Raw genomic sequence first — 22,186 nt, 5'->3', positions numbered from 1 at the left:
CTTTGTGCTTTAATTTGCTTTTTGGTAAAATAGGGATAATAATTTGTTATGAGGATTGGGTGATTTAACAGATACAAAGTGCTCAGAACAGTACCTGACACATTGTTTTTGTTATTTGGTCTATTGCAGTAGCCACTTAGCTGACCTCTGTACGGCTGGTCCCTTCCCCTTCTAAAGCATTTTCCACTCTGCCACAGAGTCAGCTTTCAAAAATGGACATCAGACCACATCATTCTCTTTTGAAAGTCTTTTGGTGGCTTCCCATGGTCTGACCGCTACTTATAGATCCAGCTCATCTCTAATTGTCCTTCTTGCACTGTTATTAAATAATTGGCAGTTTTCCAAATATGCTGTCATCTTGCATGCCTTGGCATCTTTGCATGTGCTGTTTCTTCTTCTGCTTCAACTGCCCTTCAACTGCCCTGGTTTTATTTGCAAATCTTTAATGATCCTTCAAGACCACCTTTAAACCTCCTGTGGAAACCTGGCCCTCTCCGTGTAGAGTTGAATAGTCCTTCACATTCACCATAACATATTGCAATTACTCATTTCCCCTGTCTCTCTGTCTTCTTGTCAAGACAGTGACCTCCATGATGGGGCTGAAGCCTCTTCCTCTTCTGATGCAGGGCTTTGAAAAGTGATTGGCACAGAGCAGATGCTTTGTAAACATTGTTGGATTAGTAATCATGTGTTCAGGAATTTATTAAGATTTCTGTACTTCTTTTCTTCAATTTCTCCAGGCTGCAGGAATTAGTTGATCGAGTGCTGGAACGTTTTCAGGCATCCGGACTAATAGTGAAAGAGTGGAATAGTGTGAAACTGCATGCTACAGTCATGAATACACTATTCAGGAAAGACCCCAATGGTAAGTCTTCCATAGAACTATGGCACCGTTTGTGATCAGCGGCCTTGTGGTATCCCTGAGGTTTAAATAGAATGGACTGTCTCTGATACATCTTTTTTAGCTCTATTAGCTTGTTTTGAGGAGCATAGTAGATATGGGGAAGGACATATCTAGCCTGGGATTCTGGCTACTAGATCTTTTATTTCTGTCACACATAGGGTTACCAGATTTAGCAAATAAAAATACAGGATGCTCAGGTAAATTTTAGGTAGACAGTGAATAATTGTTTAGTATAAATATGTCTCATGCAATACTTGTTGGCTTTCTTTGAAGAGAAAAAAGAAGAAATGAAAGTTAGCAAGTAAAAGTAAATGTTAGACCAATGGTTCTCCCCTGGGAGCGATTTTGCCACCACCCCCCCACCCACCCCAGGACATTTGGGATTATTTAGAGACATTTTTGGTTGTGACAGTTAGGGGACTGGAGGTGAGTTGCTACTGGCATTGAATGGATAGAGGCCAGGAATGCTGTTTAACACTCTGCGCAGGATGGCCCTCTATGACAAAGAATTATTCTTCCCAACTTGTCAGTAGCACCAAGGTTGAGAAACCTTGTGTTAGAGTAATAATTTTTCTTCACGGAATTGCAGACTTTGGATAAGAATGCCTTGTTTTAATCCTTGATTTGGGATAATTATTTCAACAGGATTCTTTCTTTTTCTATCCCCACCTCCAAAGTGAAAACTTCTCTAGCACATTCAGCATCTGATCAGGAAGTATAAATTCAAGCTCTATGCAACTGTTCCTTCTAAGATCTGTTGTTTAAATTATACTAGCACCAAAATTGCATATTTAGGTTTTATTTCCTTTCTTAGGGCCCTGACCTTTTTTTTAGAAAATCTAGGTTGGAAAAAGAGTTTATCAGAACTTGAACCAATTGACTATTTGTGGATTTTTAATTTAGGACAATTTGTGTCTCTTTTTGTCAAGATACATCTTTTTACTTAAAAGATCCCAACTGGAAATCATTTAATATCATTCCATTTGGTTAGAGCCATTGTAGGACCAATAAATACTAGCTGTCTAGTTATTAGTTTGGAAACGTTAATGTTTTATGATACTATACTGAATTTTATTTAAGACTTTTCTAAATAAATCACTTTTGCCTTTGAAGAGCATGAATAGCACTAAGACCAAAGGAGGTTCAAATGACGCAGTCAAAGTCTATAGACTCTTGTTTGGGTAGTTAATAGAATCCAGAGCTTTGAACTTGTGCTTGTTCCAGTGGAGCATATTTCTTTCATTTTGATAGTAGTACTGCAGAAGGTTGGAATATTTGAGATATCTATGTATTATAATGTAGCTTGTCCAGTAGAAACACTCACCTAGGTTTATGCTATTATTTTATTAATGTTTATTATTTTTTATTTTTATTTTTTTGAGACAGGGTCTTGGTCTATTACCCGAGCTAGAGTACAATGGCATCATCACAGCTCATTGCAACCTTAAACTCCTGAGCTCCAGCGATCCACTTGCCTCAGCCTCCTGAGCAGCTGGGACTACAGGCACATGCCACCACACCCAGCTAATTTTTCTTTTTTTGTAGATACAGGGTCTCTCTGTGTTGTTCAGGCTAGTCTTGAACTCCTGGAGTCAAGCATTCCTCCTGCCGCAGCCTCCTAAAGTGCTAGGATGGCAGGTGTGAGCCAGTGCCCAGCCTGCTTATTTTATTTTGGATAGTCATTTTTATTTTGGAAAACCCAGTGAGATCCCCTGAGGTGATACATGTTTTAACTTCATTATGTGTAGGCAGTTTCAGAACTCTAGAGTATCCTTTAAATTTATTGGTTCAGATGACATATTGTATCTACCACCTTACAATAGAACTTTCTGTGATAACAGAAATATTCTGTATCTGTGATGGCCAGTATGGTAGCCACTAGCCATATGCGATCATATTTTTATTTTTTGAGACAGAGTCTCCCTCTGTTGTCTGGGCTAATGGGCAGTGGCATCAGCCTAACTCACAGCAACCTGAAACTCCTGGGCTCAAGCAATCCTCCTGCCTCAGCCTCCTGAGTAGCGGGAACTACAGGCATGCACCACCATGCCTGGCTAATTTTTCTATATATATGTTTAGTTGTCCAGCTAATTTCTTTCTATTTTTTTAGTAGAGACGGGGGTCTCACTCTTGCTTAAGCTGGTCTCCAACTCCTGAGCTCAAATGATCCACCCGCTGCAGCCTCCCAGAGCGCTAGGATTACAGGCATGAGCCACTGCGTCCATCCCACATGTGATTATTAAGCACTTGAAAGGTGGCTAGTGAGGCTGGGAAGGTGAACTTTTACTTAAATTTAACTTTAATTTAAATTGAAATACCCACATCTGGATAGTGGCTACTATTTTGGACACTGCAGGTATAGGTAATATTTCATTAGATACTTAATAGCTATCATTAGTCTATTTTGCACTTGTCTTAGTCCTTAAATCTCTGTTCAGACCTCTTAAACCTATTTCATATTTCATTATTAATTAGTCTCTTAATGTGGAAAGAGTTCAATTATGTTGGCATCTATATATTCTAAATTGTGTGTATCCAAGTATATAGTTATAGCTTTATATAAGAAAATGTTCTGTGTTCACAGTCTAGTTATCCCTTCCTACTTACAGATTTTCAAAATATAATTGCTTAATTGAGATATAATTCACACAGTATACAATTCACCCATTTGACATGTACAAGTCAGTGTTTTCAATGTAATCAAAGTTGTGCAACCATCACCATGATCAATTTTCAAACATTTTAATCACCCCCAAAAGTTACTTTACACCCACTGACAGTCACTCCCCATTTCTTCCTCCCCAGCCCTAGGTACTACCTGTCTACTTTCTGTCTCTATAGATTTGCCTGTTCTGGGACATTTTATATAAATAGAATCATACAATATATGATCTTTGTGATTGGCATCTTTCACATCTTTCATAATGTTTTCAAGGCTCATCCATGTTATAACATGTATCAATACTTCATTCCTTTTTATTACTGAATAATATTACATTGTATGGAAATACCACATTTTATGCATGTTCTTTCTGTTTTTTAGCTATGATGTACAATGCTGCTGTGAACATCATATACAAGTTTTTTGTTTTTTGTTTTTTTTTTGAGACAGAGTCTCACTTAATTGCCCAGGCTAGAGTGAGTGCCCTGGTGTCAGCCTCGCTCACAGCAACCTCAAACTCCTGGGCTCAAGCAATCCTCCTGCCTCAGCTTCCCCAGTAGCTGGGACTACAGGCATGCACCACCATGCCCAGCTAATTTTTTCTATATATATCAGATAGCCAATTAATTTCTTTCTACTTATAGTAGAGACAGGGTCTCACTCTTGCTCAGGGTGGTTTCGAACTCCTGACCTTGAGCAATCCACCCGCCTTGGCCTCCCAGAGTGCTAGGATTACAGGCGTGAGCCACCGCGCCCGGCCCATATGCAAGTTTTGTGTGGGCATGTTTTCAGTTCTCCTGTGTATATACCTAGGAGTGGAATTTCTGGGTCATGTGGTAACTCTATGTTTAATCTTTTGAGGGACTGACACACTGTTTTCTAAAGTGGCTGCACCATTTTATGTTCCACCAGCAGTATATGAGCATTTCAGTTTCTCCACATCTTTGCCAATACTTGTTACTACATCTTTTATTTTTTTATAGCCATCCTTGTAGGTGTCAAGTCGTATCTCATTTTGGCTTTGATTTGCATTTCCCTGATGGTTAATGCTACTTATAGATTTTGGACTTGTCATTAAACATATCAATCTTCAGAAATGATTTCTGCTTTGTAATTGGTATTTATTTAGTATTAATTTACTTCTTCTTCTTTTACCTTTTTTTTTTTTTTTTTTGAGACAGGGTCTCACTCTCTTGTTCTGAGTAGAGTGCAGTGGCACCAGGATAGTTCACTGCAGCCTTGAACTCCTGGGCACAAGCAATCCTCTGGCTTCAGCCTCCTGAGTAGCTGGACTACAGGCACGCGCCACCACACGTGACTAATCTTCAATTTTTTTTTAGAGATGGGTCTTGCCTTGTTGCCCAGGTTGGTCTCGAAATCCTGGCTTCAAGCCATCCTGCCTTCTTGGACTTTGAAAGTGCTGGGATTACAGGCATGAGCTACCATGCTTGGCCTATTGTTCTTTCAAAACTTCACATATCTTAAGTTGTGAAATATACATGGGATTAGGACCTTTGATTAAAAGCCTGCTTCTCATTAGAGAAATAATTCCATAGTTACCCATGTGTAACACCAGTGTGCTAACTAAAATGCATTGTATTCATGGAGTTGTTAGAACTGTAGATTTATTTTATCAATTCTGACCTGGTTCTCTCCATACCTATATAAGTAAAAGAACATTCTCAAAGGTGGAAATACAAATATTTTTGAATGTCTGTCAGTAGGCAGGAAAGGATTAATATTTTAGGAAATATTCTGAGAGTTAAATAATTCTTGAGGAGGCTTTGAATTTTTTCTACCCTGGACTTTTCTCTGTGTTGAATTCTTACTTGAAAAGAACATGAAATGATGTTATATTTTTTCTCTCCTGTTTCCCTTTTCTTTGATATTTTTTTCCTTGAAAGCTTTAAGAACATTTTTTGGGATATGAAACCTAAATTGACACAAGAAGGTAGAGCACAGCTTTGTTTAGGCCAAGGTCATGGATTTGCCACATTCCTGTGTAGATTGTCTGTAAGGATACCTTTGATTGCAACTAAAGGGCTCTTTTTCCTTTGGGGGGAGTCCTTAAATCAACCCAAAGCATAGTGTTTGGGTCAAAACTCAGCGGTTTTGACTAGTTAATATGCGAACTATTGTGTATATCTATGTATTTAAAATTATGTGCAGATTATCTTGGGTTTGTAAACTGTAAAGAACCTTTGGAGATCACTTAGTCTTGACTTCTAACTTTGTCACTGAGGAACCGAGGCCCATGAAGAAGACATCATTTGCCTAAGAATGTAGCTAGTTGCATAGATAAGAAGTGCATACAGTGAGTACTTGAAGAATGTTGAATGAGTAAATGTATATTGAATGAGTTGATGACAGAGCTGGTACTAGAAGCCACATTTCTTGACTCATAGCCTGATGTTTTTTCTTCCATGTTATACCCCTTTTGAGGTAGCACATGGAAATTTTGCTAGTTGTACCTGTGTACCTATGGAAATCTAAGAGAAAACAGACAATTAACCTAAGCTTCTCTTCTAACGTTATCTTTGGAATACTTACAGCTGAAGGCAGGTACAATCTCTACACAGCGGATGGCAAATATATCTTCAAGGAAAGAGAATCATTTGATGGCCGAAACGTTTTAAAGGTCAGTATGAAGCAGAGTGAATTGGAAATCCTTTGACATGTGTCCTAAATAAGGGAGGAAAACAAGTTGTTTTCCTTTTAACATAGAATATATTTTTCTCATGCTTCTCAGGAGGATTGTTGATTGAAAGGGCTGTTAAAATTTTTTTCTTTTAATTTTCTATTGGAAAAGAGAAGTCCTCTTGACTCTGATAAGGCTTTGACACTATAGAGCAGCAGTCCCCAACCTTTGTGGCACCAGGGACTGGTTTCATGGTAGATAATTTTTGCATGGATTTGGGGGGAGGCAGGGGAGGTGGAGCTCAAGTGGTGATGCCAGTGGTCGGGAGAGCAGCTATAAATACTGATGAAGCTTTGCCCCCTCGCTTGTTAGCCTCGCCTCCTGCTGTTGGACCCAGTTCTGTTTCATAGGGTGAGGGGGCAGGGGGCTGGGGGCAGTGTGGAGCTCAGGAGGTAATCGATCCGATCCATGATGCATGGCCCTGATTCCTAACAAACCATGAACCAGTACCAGTCTACAGCCCGGGGATTGGGGACAGCTCTAGAGTACTTGAAGTTGGTGATTTAAGAAACAATTAGGTATCCCAACTACTTGGATCCATAGGAATAAGCTGATTTTTAACCTGGTAAGTGTTACTCTGTACTTACCTCTGAAAGTTTTAAGTTTGCATTTTTTAAGTGGAGAATAATTGTTTGTCTCATTCTAGTAGATTTTTCTCTTTACCCATAAAGTCACTGTCTGAAATTGCTTTATAATCTATTTTTACTCAGGAACAGCCCATGTCCTAAAAAGTAGGTGGTCTATGACTGTTGATGCTTTACTTGAATTAATCTATGAAATTTAAATAAAAGGGGTTCCTCAGAATTGCATTTATCTTTCTCTCACAGACTATATTCTGTAATATTCATGATTTATGCCCTATCAGGTTAACATGCCATTGTTCCTCCAGGCAGAGAGAAACATAAGTTGATACTAATGGAGGGGTTTGATTCTTCATTTCACTTGTTCTATGATGATTGAGGTCAAACATTTTCAAGGCCATGGGTGTTTTTCAGAGGTGGAGAAGAAAGTATATAATAACATCAGAGTAAGCTTCAGCTTTAGAAATGCTTTCTCTTTTTCTTTCTGTACCCATCCTCCATTCCCTTATCTTGTCACTTTACAATCTTCTTGCCAAATTCCTAATGTGACCGCATTGTCTCTAATTAATGACATCACTCTTCAGCAGCTGTGAGCTTCTTACCACAGAGCCCAATAGGGCATCCCAGCTCCCACATTGCAGAGCTGTGTTGATTCCTTCCTTTCCTTGATATCTTATCTTTCCTCTTTTTGAGTGATCTTCTTGTTTTTAAAGCAGCTTTGGATTTGAGTGGCAGGTGGCTAATGAATTCACTGAAGTTAGCTTTACTGTTTTTTCCAGGTCACTATTTTAGTGTGATATGAATCCTTTTCCTCCTCTGTCTCCCCTCTTTGAGGATTTTCTGATATCACTATTAATTACTTTGCTTTTTGTTGTCATTGATTTGATTAAGAAAGAAAATAGTTAAATGGGGAAAATCATCTTTAGAAATGGTTCAAAGCCAGCTTGGTTGTCATGGAATTAAAACTGAAGCCTGGTGTGTTGGTACAAGTCAGGTGTGAGGTGTTCTAACATCTGTAAGAAGCAGGTAATTACAGGGAACCTGTGGGGTAGCTGTATGAACAATGTGGACCTCTCACTTGGTGTGGAATTTCTCTCATTCTGGAAAAGTCCATTTTCCATTGAAAAACGCTTTTTTGTGAAATCTTCTAAAACGCCCCATCGATGGCATGAATGTGGCTCCCTCTAGTGTTGATAAGGGCTTGCTATATCAGTAGTACCCTCACTGTTAGTAATTCATTCCTAATCAGAGCCTGAATAGAGCTGGGCCCAGCTAGACACTTGGAGACCAGTTAGTTCAGTTCCCCACTTTAATCTTTGACATGAGATCCATTAAGTTAAAGTGACTTACCAAAGGTACTGCTAGTTAGTTGTAGAGTCTGAATCAGAGCAGTAAGACTCAAAACTGGCAAATTTAGCATTGTTTCTGCTGCCTCCCATAAAGATACTCAGTGCTTACGTAGAGATCGTTAGATATTTGAAATTGGATATCTGTCTAAACTGGGATAACATCTGATTAAAGCTCATTTCATAAATGTTGGGGCAATGGGTATGCCAGTTAGTCTAAAACCATGGCTAATTAAGAATCCGACTTTTGTATTAAATATAATACTAACACTAACGGAAATATGTATTAACTGTATATCATCTACCAGACTGTGTGCCCTGAAGATAAAACAGTCATTATGATGCAATTCCTGCCTTCCAGGAGCTTCCTATCCTTGAGGGGTACAGACAGTTAATAGGCAATTACAATATAAAATGATGCGGGCGAGTTATGAAAGAGAAGTACCTTTGAACACAGTTATGACAAAACGTCCTTTTGTATAATCTCTAATATTTTACTCCTTAATTCCAGAAAATATAATCTTTCACCTATGTTCAATCAAGGGAATTAACTTCTCCTTGAGAATAGAGGTAAATTGTGGGTTCCAGCAGTTTACCCCAGGAGAGATAATAACTATGTTTGTGAAGTAGCTGTAGTCAGCCCACCTTTTGGCATTATCACAAATGTACATGTCTTTCTCAACTAAAACATGAGAACCCATGGCCCCTGAAGCTCTTAAAATAAAACAAAAAAAGGATTTAGAAAACCAGTGGAAAGAGTGTGTGTGTGTGTGTGTGTGTGTGTGTGTGTGTGTGTATAGTTTTTGTACCATATGAAATTATTCTGTTTAGAAAGAAAAAAAATCAATTTCACTAACAAGATAGGGGTTGACTTGGAGTAAACAGAAAGGTTAACTGCATTGGCTGTTAAGGAGCCTGAGTATATGTGTGCAGCATATTAACAGCTACACAGGCCAAGGATCAGGAATGCTAGAGATAGGAGGCAGGCTTGGAAAAAAAAATCAACTTCATCTACTATTCAGAGAGAAGCAAAATAAGAAAGAAAGTCATTGCTCATTGCTGTAAGAATTTAATGAGTAACGGCCAATTGCTATTCTACTCCATGAAGAAAATTGGTTCTTTTGGCTCAATATAATATTATGTGTTCTGGGTGCCTTAATAAGAAGAAAAAATCTCTAATGACTTTTGGAGGTGGAAGTCACATTTTTCTTTTGTACAGCTTTTTTGAGGGTTGTTCCAGCTGCAATAGACTAGTGTGTGGTTATTCCTAGCTAAATTAAGAATTTTCTTTCCCTAAGAAAGACTTTGAAATAAGAACTGACAACCAAAGAATCATTCTCCTGTGTTATTCAAACCTGAAAGGGAACAAACATAGTCAATTATGGTGACTTTTTAAATGGAAAACTGACAGCTCCAAAAGGAGGATGCATGAGTGAAGACGACCTAGGCCAAATTAATAGGATGGTGTCCCCTCAGAGAGTTTCTATTTCTCATCTAAGAGATAGCAACAAAGATGCTCTTTGTATAACCACAGGCAGTGATAAACTTGTAATTGGAGAGATCATGCTGACCTGAAGACATACTGTCAGGAAATAACTGCTCCCTTACTGGCTAGAAGTAGGATGGTTATTAACTGCCAGCTTCTGGAGAGAGAAATAATGACAGTCTGTTTGGGGGACTTAGGAAATGGCCTTAAGCAATAGAATCAGTATTCCAAGATTGTGCTCTGAGCAGATTGAACAGGGGTACAATATTAACTGTTCAAAAGCATAGTTTCTGACCGCAGAGTGGACAGGAAGCATTAGAGCCCTAGGTTGCTCATCAGGGAAGGTGATTTGGTGCAAATAAAGCCACAGTTATATATTTGGGAGGGAATGGAAAGTTCTGTAGGTCCAAAATAGAAGGACACTGTAAAAGTGCCATTTCTTTAGACACTTAAAAATCCTGGAAAATATAAGCTAAGTAAAAGAGAGATGAATTTGTGCTTTTCCTACCTCATATATAAGAATCTTTAAATTTAGAGAAAGAGAGGATTGGCAGTATTAAACTATATTAATTTTTAATTACTTTCCTCCGAAAGTATGTTTTAAATCTGTCTAGCCATGTTGAGAGTTGAAAGATATGAATGAGAGTCACTCAAGTACTTCATTTTTGCTTTTGTCCCATCTTTGTTCCTTAGAGTCTTTAAAGGGACAATTAAAATATCCTAAGGTAACAAAGGCACAATTAAGTTCTTGAACACTCTCAGTGAAGAGGCTTGTTTTGAATGAATATTTTGTCTTAAAGTATTAGAGGAGTGTTGAAAAGATTAATTCATTTTTCTTTTTTCTAGGGAAGAGAGGTGAGATTTATTAATAGAACTATGTGGTCACTTTTTAAAAAATTTTAATAAACTTTATTTTTTAGAACAGTTTTAGGTTCACAGCAAAATTGAGTAGAAAGTACAGAGTGTTTCATATACTCCCTGTCCCTACACATGCACAACTTCCTCTACTGTTAACATCTGGCACCACAGTGGTACCTTTGTTACAAGCGATGAACTCACATTGACTCATTATCACCCACCATCCATAGTTTACATTAGAGGTTCACTCTTGATTTTTTTTATTGAGTTCCTCTTTTCAATTTCAGTGATTTCTGTTCTAATTTTTTTTTTATTATTTTTATCTGGTTACTTTGGATTTAATTTGCTCTTTTTCTAGTTTTTTTTTTTTTTTTTTTATAAAGCGCTGTCAGAAGATCTTTTTCTAGTTTCTTAAGGTAGAAGCTTAGATTATTGATTTTACATTGTTCTTCTTGTCTTACATATGCATTTAGTACTATAAATTTCCCTCTAGGCACTGCTTTTTTTTTTTTTTTTCATTAAGATATTCACACAGAATAGGCACTGCTTTTGATGCATCCCACAAATTTTGATAATTTGTATTTTCATTTTGGTTTAAAAATTTTTTTTTTTTTTTTTTTTTTTGAGACAGAGTCTCACTTGTTGCCCAGGCTAGAGTGAGTGCCGTGGCATCAGCCTAGCTCACAGCAACCTCAAACTCCTGGGCTCAAGTGATCCTCCTGCCTCAGCCTCCCGAGTAGCTGGGACTACAGGCATGCGCCACCATGCCCGGCTAATTTTTTCTATATATATTAGTTGGCCAATTAATTTCTTTCTATTTATAGTAGAGACGAGGTCTCGCTCTTGCTCAGGCTGGTTTCGAACTCCTGTCCTTGAGCAATCTGCCCGTCTTGGCCTCCCAGAGTGCTAGGATTACAGGCGTGAGCCACTGCGCCCGGCCTAAAAATATTTTTTTAAATTGTTCTTGAGAGTTCTTCTTTGACCCATGAAAAAATGTTTTACTTAGAAATGTGTGGTTTAATCTCCAACTAGTTTGGGATTTTCCAGCTATCTTTCTGTTACTGATTTCAAGTTTTATTCTGTTGTGGCCTGAGAGCAGACACTATATCTTTTAAATTTACTAAGATATGTTTTATGGCCCAGAATTTGGTCTCTCTCGGTGAATGTTCCCTATGAGTTTGAGAAGAATGTGTAATCTGCTGTTGTTGGATAAAGTATTCTATAGATGTCCATTGTATCCAGTCTGTTGGTGCTGCTGTTGAGTTTATGTCCTTACTGATTTTCTGCCTGCGGGATCTCTACATTTCTGATGTAGTGGTATTAAAGTCTTCATCTTTATTAGCGAAGTCATCTATTTCTTCTTGCTTCTGTCAGTTTTTGCCTTATGTATGTTGACGCTCTGTTGTTGGGCACATATATGGTAAGGATTAATATGTCTTCTTGAAAAATTGATCCTCTTTATATTATGCGATGTATTTCTTTATTCCTAATAATTTTCTTTGCTCTGAAGTCTGTTCTGTGTGAAATTAGTACAACTACTCACTTTCTTTTGATTAGTGTCAGAACGGTATATCTTTCTCCATTCCTTTATTTTTAATTTATATGTGTCTTTATATTTAAAATGGGTTTCTTGTAGATAACATAAAGTTAGGTTTTTTTAATCTACTGTGACAATCTCATTTATTTATTTAATTTTTTTTTCCCTTAGGCCAAACACGGGTGTCTGAGACAATCTCTTTTAATTCGTGTAAAAATTAGACCACTGATATTTAAAGTGATTATTTATTGATATACTTAGATTAATATCTACCATATATTTTACTGTTTTCTATTTGTTGCCCTTGTTCTTTGTTCCTATTTTTGCCTCCCACACTTTTTCTGCCTTTTTTGGTTTTAATCAAGCATTTTGTATGATTTTATTCTCTTTTCCTTTCATATCATATCACTTATACTTTTTATTTAGTGGTTGCCCTAGAGTTTGCAGTATACATTTACAACTAATCCAAGTATGCTTTCAAATAACATTTTACTGCTTCATGATAGTGCAAATGCCTTATAATAATAGCATATTCCTAATCCTCCCTCTCTTGTGTCATTCATTTCACTTATATTAATACATAAGCAGATATATACACACACACAAGCACACATGATTGCTGTTATTATTTTGAACAAACAATTGTCTGTTAGATGAATTAAGAAACTAAAAGTTTTTATTTTATCTTTATTCATTCTCCAGTGTTTTTCCTTTCTTTATGTAGATCCAGGTTTCTGATCTGTATCATTTCCCTTCCTTCTGAAGAACTTCTTTTAACATTTCTTGCAAGGTATGTCTACTGGCAACAAATTCCCTCAATTGTTGTTATTTGAGCAACAAGTATTTGAGCAAGTATTTATTTCTCCTTCAATTTTGAAGGATAATTTTACAGAGTTCAGAATTCTAGGTTTGTGTTTTTTTTCTCTCAACACTTTAAATATTTCACTTCACTCTCTTCTTGGTTGCATGGTTTTGGAGGAAAAATTAGATGTAATTCTTTGCCTCTGTATAGGAAAGGTGTTTTTTCCCTCTGGCTTCTTTTAAGATTTTTTTCTTTATCTTTGATTTTCTGAAGTGTAAATGTGATATACTAGGTATATATTTTTGGGGGGCATTTATGCTGCTTGGTATTCTCTGAGCTTCTTAGATGTGTAGTTTGGTGTCTGACAATCTGGGAAAATTTTCAGTCTTCATTGCTTCAGAAATTATTTCTGCTCCTCTCTTTCTTCTCCTGGTATTTGTATTATGTATATGTTATACTTTTTGTAATTATCCCACAGTTCTTGGATAATCTGCTCTGTTTTTTTCAGTCTTTGTTCTCTTTGCTTTTCAGTTTTGGAAGTTTCTATTGTTATTAATATATCCTCAAGCTCAGAGATTCTTTCCCCAGCCATGTCCAGCTACTAATGAGCCCATCAAAGGCATTCTTCATTTTCGTTGCAGTGTTTTTGTTCACTAGTACTTTTTGATTCTCTCTTAGAATTTTTTTTTATCTCTCTGCCTACATTATCCATCTGTTCTTACATGTTGTCTACTTTTTCCATTAGAGTCCTTAGCATATTAATCATAGTTGTTTTAAATTCCTTGTGTGATAATTCTAATATCCCTACCATATCTGACTGTTGTTCGGATGTTTGCTCTGTCTTTTCAATTTGTGTTTTTTGCCTTTTTCTATGCCTTATAATTTTTTTGTTGCAATATGGACATGATACACTGGATGAAAGGGACTCTGATAAATAGCCTTTAGTGGTATGATGGTAAGGTGTGGGGGAGGGAAATGTTCTATAATCCTATGATTAGGTCTCAGTCTTTTGGTCAGCCTGTGCCACTAGTCCGTGAATGTCATGAGTGCTGCTCCCCCACCCCTCTTAGGTGGGACAGGATGGTTAGAGGGACCTGACGTTTTTTTCTTCCCCTATGTGGAAGACTAGAGGGAGCTAAAAGTGGGCTTCCTCCACATGAAGAGCTAGAGCCAACTAGAGTTTGGTATTTCCCTTTCCCCACTTGAAAGGCTAAAAGGGGCTGGAGTTGGGTATTTTCCTTCCCCTAGGTATGTTAGGCATTGATAAAACCCCAGCAGGTTAGGCTTTGGTAAAATAGTTTCTCCTGAGGACACACTTTGTTAAAAAGAACAAAGTGCTCTGTTTCAAAATGGTTCCTTTTTCCTTCCCTCTGCTGGAAGCAGGAGGAGATTTTTCTCCAGTGTTCCCTGTGAAAACCTGGTCCTGGAGGTAAAAATCACGAAAGCATGGGGTCCTCCCTGTGACTGGTTCCCCTGAGGTTCTTAACTTTCATACTTATCTACACTGAGCCTCTCTCTAGCAGTTTGTCAATTAGTTAGATAGGCTTTCCTACTCCAGAGATTTTTCCTCCTGGCTTTCTGTTGCAATTGTGATTCTCTATATCCATGTGTGTGTCTTTCTAATTTTGGGGACAACAGTTTGTCCTACGACCTCACTTTTCTGACAGATCTAAGCAGAGCTGTTGATTTTTTAGTTTGTTCAGCTTCTTATTTCTTAGGATAGAGTGGTGACTTCTTAGCTCCTTAATGCTGGACCAGAAACCAGAAGTCTTGTAACTTTTTAAAGAAAGATATTGATGCTTGCAAAGAAGATTAGTATTTAGAAAGTATATTGTTTCACTTGAGGAAGAAAACATTTTTCAGATTATCCAGTTTTTAACTACATAACATTATATACTGTTCTTAAAAATTATTTCTTATTCACTTGGCTCCTCTTTAGATTTTTTTTCTCAAAACTCAAATTTTTCAGAAAATCTTTCCTTGAATGTCTATCACTAAATGTTCCATTGTACTGTGGTAGCAGGATAATGGCAAATTCAATTTAGGATAAGGTTACTATCTCTTGATTTCTACCATAGCTATAGTGTCCTTTTTATATTTCTATGACTTGAAATTTAATCTTACTTAAATTTCTTACTTACTTAAATTTAATCTTACTTAAACAAAATCACTAAGCAGATGTCATATCCTCTGTAAGCTCTTAATGCTTATAAACTAAATGCAGTTCACTAGGACAGCCTACTGTTTTGTCCTAGCTTTTATCTATAGCATTGAAAGCTATATACATTATTATATACATTATTCTTTACAATCACATGAAGTAGGCAGTTGTTAGTGAAACAAACATATGATTTTCTGAATAATTTCATTAGGAAAATAAAAATGTTATAAAATTTTTTATATCTTATATAAAAATATATCTTATACTCAATTAGAATATAAGAGAGTTCTTGGAAATTATATATATACATTCACACATACATATATTCAATCAAGTATTGGAAGAAAAAAAATCAAGGTGTAATCACTGGCAAATGTTGGAGATAGAAAATATGCGGAGGAAAAGAAAATATGCGGGAACACTAACTATTAGGGTTCTAAAAGGACAAAATACTGAGGACTTGAACTTGGATAAAGGAGGCTCTGGACTGGTAGTGCTTTCAGGCATGTGGCAGAAGCAAACAGAAATCCTCTCTGGAGAAGGTACTGTCACCCTCTGTCTAAAAATATTTCTCCAAGGAACTTTTTCCTGAAAAATGGCCAGTACATAGTCAAAGATGACTAGGTATATGAGGAAACCAGTCACAGTAAACAGACTTCCAAAACTTGTAAGTACATGTCATACTAGAGTTAATCAGACTTGAACAAAAAACATCAATGCCTACTGTGTTCAAAGAAAGCAAAGCCAAGTTTAAAATTGTTACCAGGGAATTGGGAACTATTAAAAAAGAAAAGCAATAGAGCAGTTTTTAAAAAGAGCCATATAGAAATGCTAGAATTAGAAAATGTAATAACTGAAATTAAGAGCTTAGTGGATGGGTTTAGCAGCAAATTAGACATAGGTGAAGAGGGAAATAGTGAACTGGAAGTTAGGTCAGAAGAAATTATCCAGAATTCTCCATGGACAGAGGGAAAGGTAAAAATTACAGAAAGAAAATCAGACATGCAGGATAGATAAGAAGATCTGACATACATTTAATTGGAGTCTCAGAAGGAGAGGAAAGAGAGAATAGGGTATAGCTGGTAAAAGATATCAATCCACAGATTAAGGAAGCCCAGTGAATTCCAAAAAGGAATTCTGTTAAGTCAGTTTATATTTTACTTTTCTTTCCTACAACTTGTAACTGAATATTGGCAACATTAACTAAACCATTTAAGCCCCAGCAGTTTTAGAACTGAATAGCCAAAATTTATTGGCAATACCCATATTACAAAGAAAAAAAGGAATTTCAGCCAAAGAATGCTTTTCTTAAAGTAGGTTATTAAAAATGAAAGAAGGATAAAGGTATGCAGGAATCCTTTTATTATCCTTGTTACTTTTTTGGTAAGCGTAAAACTATGTCAGAATAAAAAATGTTTAAAAGAAAGAAGGAAAGATAGATAGACATATACTTAGCGGTTGAATAGGACACTTAACCATTTGTATATAGTCACTGTCCAGAAAAGTTTATTGAATTCTTGGCTATGTCTTGTTGCAATGTTTAGAATCGATGCAGCTTTGGTTAACTGTTGATCTTACCATTTAATTGGGCCATTTAATTTCAGTGAGTATAAGAATTTAATTGATATAAGGAACAACTTACTAATTAGAATGTTTCCTATTAGAACAAGCTGCTGAGAAGATAGCTGCTTCTTTCATTAAAATGCTTTTTGTTTTAAGGAAGGAGAATCCATTTCTCTAGTCTGATTAAGTACTATAAAGCTTTCTTCCTCCATCTTCTCTTTCAAACTATTCCCTGTTAATTCTCTTCCCAACCTGTCTCTCACCTCTATCATTGTACCAAAACAATACTATAAAAAAGTCATTGATAGCACTTATTTGTTCAGTGCATTAACCTACTTCCCCCAGTAACCACATTGAGAGTATTAAGCCCTTTCTCCTTCAAATGGTTTTTTCTCTTGGCTTCAGTGGCAGTTTGCTCCCCTGGTTTTCTGTCTGCCTCTGTATCTACCTTTTTTTCTTTTTTTAATTCACTCTCTAATATGGTTACTCCCTAAGGTTTTGTCCTTATCTTTCTCCTTTTCTTTTACTGCAGTCTTTTTCTATCCAAATTATATTCATTCTTCAAAGTCCAATACAGATATTACCTCCTCCTTAATGGTAATCCAAGGGCCATCCAAGTCGATGGAGCTTTCCACCTCTTAACTCCTTCCCTCTTCTCCCTACTTTGCTTAGAGACCTCTTATGTGCCCCACAGTGATTAGCAGTGTCTTGTACCTGGCAAGCACTCAGGAAACTTTTTTGGATTGACTGATTATACTGTTTTCCATAGAAATCAGATTTTGGAAGGACAGAGAAAAAAGATTTTTTTGTTATGGATCATTATTAGAACATTAGGTTTGCCAGAGGTGATATTTTTTGTCCCATATGTCATATCATAAACTCTTAGAGCAGGGATCCACAAACTACAATTTAATGGCCTGCCACCTATTTTTTGTATGGCTCTCAAACCATGAATAATTTTTACATTTTTTAATGGTTAAAAGCACATCAAGGGCGACTTCCGGGGCCCCCGCTCTTGGGGCCCCAGAACCTCGTCCACGAGTGTATAATAAAGCCACGTGGTTTGGCCCCTTTTTTTAAAAAAATTAAAAAAATAAAAATAAAAATAAAAGCACATCAAAGAAGAATACTGTAATGTGTCATGACATGAAAATTATGTGAAATTCAAATAAATAAAACTTTATTGGAACACAGCCAGGCTCATTTGTTTACACATCATTTGGCACAGATGAGTAGTTGTGATGGAGACCTTTTTGCCACCTGGCTCTTTAAGAAAAAAGGTTGCTGGCCCCTGTCTTAGAGGTTAGTTTAATTTTCTTTTATTTCACCCAACACGTCTGCTTTATGATTAGATATGGTGCACTTATTTAATAGACTCTTCAAGATACACTAATATGTCATAAAGAGTAGTTAACAACAATCTTAATTGAATTTGTTTACAGATGCTTTTCTTTTCTAGCAAATGTTTATCTCTTTTTAAAAATGAGGTTACTCCACAGGACTCTAGCCCGGGTGACAGAGCAAGACTGTGTCTCAAGAAATAAAAAAGAAATTGCAGAAAATTACTGGGGACTTTTTATATTTTTCCAGTAATAGAAAGAACATACTGTGTTTTAAAGGATCTGAAAGACTTCTAAGACATGATTGGGTAATTCATGAGAGCATCAGATATATAAGGAAAAAGTGCAGTTTGAAATGCTTCAGTTTGGTTTTGTAGCTGCTTCTTTTAGTCTATTTAGGGGCAGGAGTAAGGAAGATTCAAATCCAAGCAGTGTTTCACCAAAACTTTTCCTCTGTATTTTTTTAACGTGTTACTTCGCCTGGAAAGCGGAGCCTTCAAATACTAATGAGGGCACCCGAAGATGTGGCTGTCAGTGAAGTGAAACCATTGTTAAAATGAAACTGGAAAACGAACAATTGGCTGATTTTTGACAGAAGCCAACATCTATTCTGGAAAGATGCATTTTTCCCTGTTGCTGTCTGCTCATATGTGATTTTTTGCTCTCTTTGCTTTCTTTTAAATTCATGTTCATGAGTTATTCTTCTTTGCAGTGGTGCTGGAATACTTCCATGTGTTGTTTTGGCTCAGGCAGGGAATGATACAGGGTTTGAAAGGAGATCTGGCCAACACAATAACAAGAAATAGGCCAGGGTTTGGCAAAGGCAGTAAAAGTAGAAAAAATTAAGAAGGTAACATTACTTTTCTTAAAATCATTTCTGGTTCTTACCAGAATGAAAAATAAATATTTGGTAATGTTTATTGAATACCTACTAAATATAAAACACTAAGCTAGATGCTTGCTTGGTATATTTGAGGGAAGGGGAATAAATATTCAATTATCTTTGATCTCTCTGATCTTAGTCCTATGAATTCTTTGAATGGGCTGCTTATTCTTCCTTCCCTCTTTTTTTGTCGTTTTATTCCCCCTCCCCCTAACAAAGAGACAAATCTTGCTCTGTCCCCCAGGCTAGAGTGCAGTGGTATGATCACAGTTCACTATAACCTTGAACTCCTGGGTTCAAGCGATCCTCTTACCCCAGCCTTCTGAGTAGCTAGGACAATAGGGCTGTGCCACTATACCTGTTAATGATTTTTGTGTTGTTTTTCTGTAGAGACAAGGTTTTGCTATGTTGCCCAGGCCAATCTCGACTCTTGGCTTCAAACAATCCTCCCACCTTGGCCTCCCAAAATGTTGGGATTACAGGCATGAACCACTGCACCTGACCTTTGCCTGTTCTTATTGTAGGAAATATTCATCTTTTTTATGTGTTCATATCTAGGTGTCATTTCATATTATTTTAGGTATAGTTCACTGATTAAATGAATTGGGTTATAGTTTACTTTGGGTCCGTTGTATATATTTTTTTGTATTATGATAAAATATACTTAATATTTAACATTTTAACCATTTTGGAATTTACATTTCAGTAGCATTAAGTACATTCATATTGTTGTGCAACCATCACCACTATCCATCTCCAGAACTTTTTCATCATCCAAGATTGAAATTCTGTACCCATTAAACAGTAACTCTCCAGTCCTCTCTTCCCCAGCCCCCAGTAACCACCATTTTAGTTTCTTTCTCTATGAATTTGACTGTTCTAGGTACCTCGTATACATGGAATCGTACATTTGTCCTTCTGTGTCTGGCTTGTTTCACTCACCATAATTGTTTTCAAGAATCATCCATGTTGTAACATGTGTTAGGATTTCATTCCTTATTGAGGCTGAATACTGTTCCACCGATGTATATAATTCAATGTGTGTTTAGCTATAGTGTAAGCAAACTGGTAGCAGAATGTAAACCTGGATCCAGAGATGGTGACAAGGCACTGTCCCCTTTAAAGTAGCCTGTTGTTAGAGACCGGAACAAATGAAACCATGTTAGACTGGATGGCTTTGTGCCGACAGTGTCTAAGCGTTATTCCAAATGTTAGAGGACATTGTTGGAAAGAGATAAAAGAAACAAGAATGAAGTCTACTATGCCACAAAGTTGTGATGTTGTCTTAAGAAATAATGCCCTCTTCCTCATATCCCAGTGATGAAACAATTTAATGCTCAGATGTGAACATTGTTACTACAAATTAAAAGTGAGAAAATAGGCTTGGGGCTGTGGCTCATGCCTGTAATCCCAGCATTTTGGGAGGTTGAGGCAGAGGATCACTTGAGCCCAGGAGTTGGAGACCAGCCTGGGCAACATAGCAAGACCCTATCTTTACAAAAAAATTTTAAAATATTAGCCAGGTATGGTGTCGCACACCTTTAGTCCTGGCTACTCGGAAAGTTAAGGCAGGAATATCACTTGAGCCCAGAATGGGGGACAGGGCAAGACTCTATCTCAAAAAAAAAAAAAAAAAAAAAAAAAAGGAGAAAACAGAGTATAAATCAACCAGAACTCCAATTTAGAGTTTACTCTTTCAAATGTAGGTTTAAACATTCATACCAGAATGATTTAATATTTAAGAAATCAACATTCCTTAAATTTTAGTGGCTTTGCAACTCCTGCAGTATGCATGAGAATGATAACCCCATCTCTCTTCCAAGGCCCTTTATTAATATGACACCTAGCCCATATCTTTGCAGAGGGGAAGGACACCATCTGAACTGGATTATGGAAAAGTGTGTGTCATAATCTATAAAGCCATGGTGATCCTCTGCAGGCATGTTTCCTACAGTTCTAACAGAGGATGTGGTATTTTATGTCTTCTTGTCTAATGAGGTGACTTAGTTGAAAATAACTTAGTTGATAACATGTAGCAGCCTCTTTCCCATCTTCCAAGGACCTATTCCAAGCCCAGCGGTTATTTGGACAGCTGTTATTTATGTGCATGCATACTCTTTCTGTTGTCTGATGTTGCCTAGGGACATCTGATTTGCTCTTGAACTTCTGGATGCTGTCTTCATGTTGGGGAAGTTGGAGTGGAGATGGGCAGAGCCTGATGACTTGTTTGTTCCTCTCTTGCCTCCTTCTATTTCATAATCTGTGGCCATGGCACTGTACTCAGCCCCTTTATGTCCAGCTTCCCTAAAGCCCCAAAGCCAAGAAGGAATGTCACTGCTACTGGCCCCTGTGCTCCCCTCCAGGGATTCATTCTGCTGACTTGCACTTCCTTTCTACTGTGTAATATAAAGATCACTTGTCTTCTGTTGCATTTGTTTGAGGGACCATTATGAATAATACCTGAGGGAAGATGACTGAACCAGAAATAAGAGCATTAAGGGGCATTCTTCTAAGGAAGAGAATTTGTCTGCAGAAACAGCATCTAGATTAGCTCTGAAAGGGCACCTGCCCTTGGGGTTGGTGGTCACAGGGTTAGCAGTTTTATCACAGGACTGAAGAGTCTCTGCCAGCCAGCAGCCACCAGGGGCAGTTTTGTTCTGGTAAAGTGGTAATGTCCATGCTCTGTGGCACGGCTTTCTCAGGAGGAAATGTCGCAGCCATCTGACTCTCAGCAGCTCATCTCTGATGCAGATTCTGTGCGCTGCTGCGGAAAAGGGCAGAGTGTGCTGCATGTTCCACGCTTAGGTGTAGGTTCTCCAGCCGTGTCAGCACAGCCTCTTCTCGACCCCACCCCCTACTCCCTCCCCATATTTTTCTTGCCACTTTTCAAAATTGAAAGGCTCTGTAGGGAGGGGAAGTCCCTTGGCATTTTGAATATTGAGGTGCTCAGCAGAACTGCCTGGCATCCTGTTTGTGTATAGCAGTTTTAATTCACTCTCTAATAGGTCATTTGGCCTTAGCAGCGGTCTTAAACTTGATAATCCTTACATCAGCAGTGAGGCCCAGGCCAAAATCCAAAAGTGCAGCCCTGAGTGATTATTTGAAGGAAGTTTGAAAGCCTCCCTTCCCTGGCACTGTCTGTCTGGTTTCTGCTGCGCACCACCCTAGGCCTGGCCACTTTCGCTATGAGTATTCCTCCCACTCACCGCGGCTAAGATAGGCAGGTGATTTGGGAGAGCAGAATGGGCTAGGGACATTCCCTTTCCTATTCTGTGCGAGGAATGCCATCTTAGTGGAGAGAGGACTCAGGGTCTGGGGACACACAAGCATTTTGGTACTGTTGAAATGGAGACAAAAACAGAAGC

General features: G+C 37.6%; 2 protein-coding genes across 3 annotated transcripts in view; both read left to right on the top strand.

Annotated features, from left to right (window-relative positions):
- PSAP (prosaposin) overlaps positions 1 to 22,186 on the top strand; it is a 367,269-nt gene that overhangs the window by 102,210 nt on the left and 242,873 nt on the right. The gene's annotated exons all lie outside the window — the stretch shown is intronic.
- ASCC1 (activating signal cointegrator 1 complex subunit 1) overlaps positions 1 to 22,186 on the top strand; it is a 91,239-nt gene that overhangs the window by 59,859 nt on the left and 9,194 nt on the right. For both annotated transcript variants that reach the window (XM_012762554.2, XM_076010078.1), the window contains 2 exons: positions 741 to 865; positions 6,119 to 6,204. In XM_012762554.2, the coding sequence (XP_012618008.2) occupies positions 741 to 865; positions 6,119 to 6,204 (211 nt within the window). The remainder of the gene's footprint in view (positions 1 to 740; positions 866 to 6,118; positions 6,205 to 22,186) is intronic.

This window comes from Microcebus murinus, chromosome 14 (assembly GCF_040939455.1).
Source record: "Microcebus murinus isolate Inina chromosome 14, M.murinus_Inina_mat1.0, whole genome shotgun sequence".
Taxonomy (NCBI): Eukaryota; Metazoa; Chordata; class Mammalia; order Primates; family Cheirogaleidae; genus Microcebus; species Microcebus murinus.
This window is presented reverse-complemented; position numbering and strand designations above follow the sequence as displayed.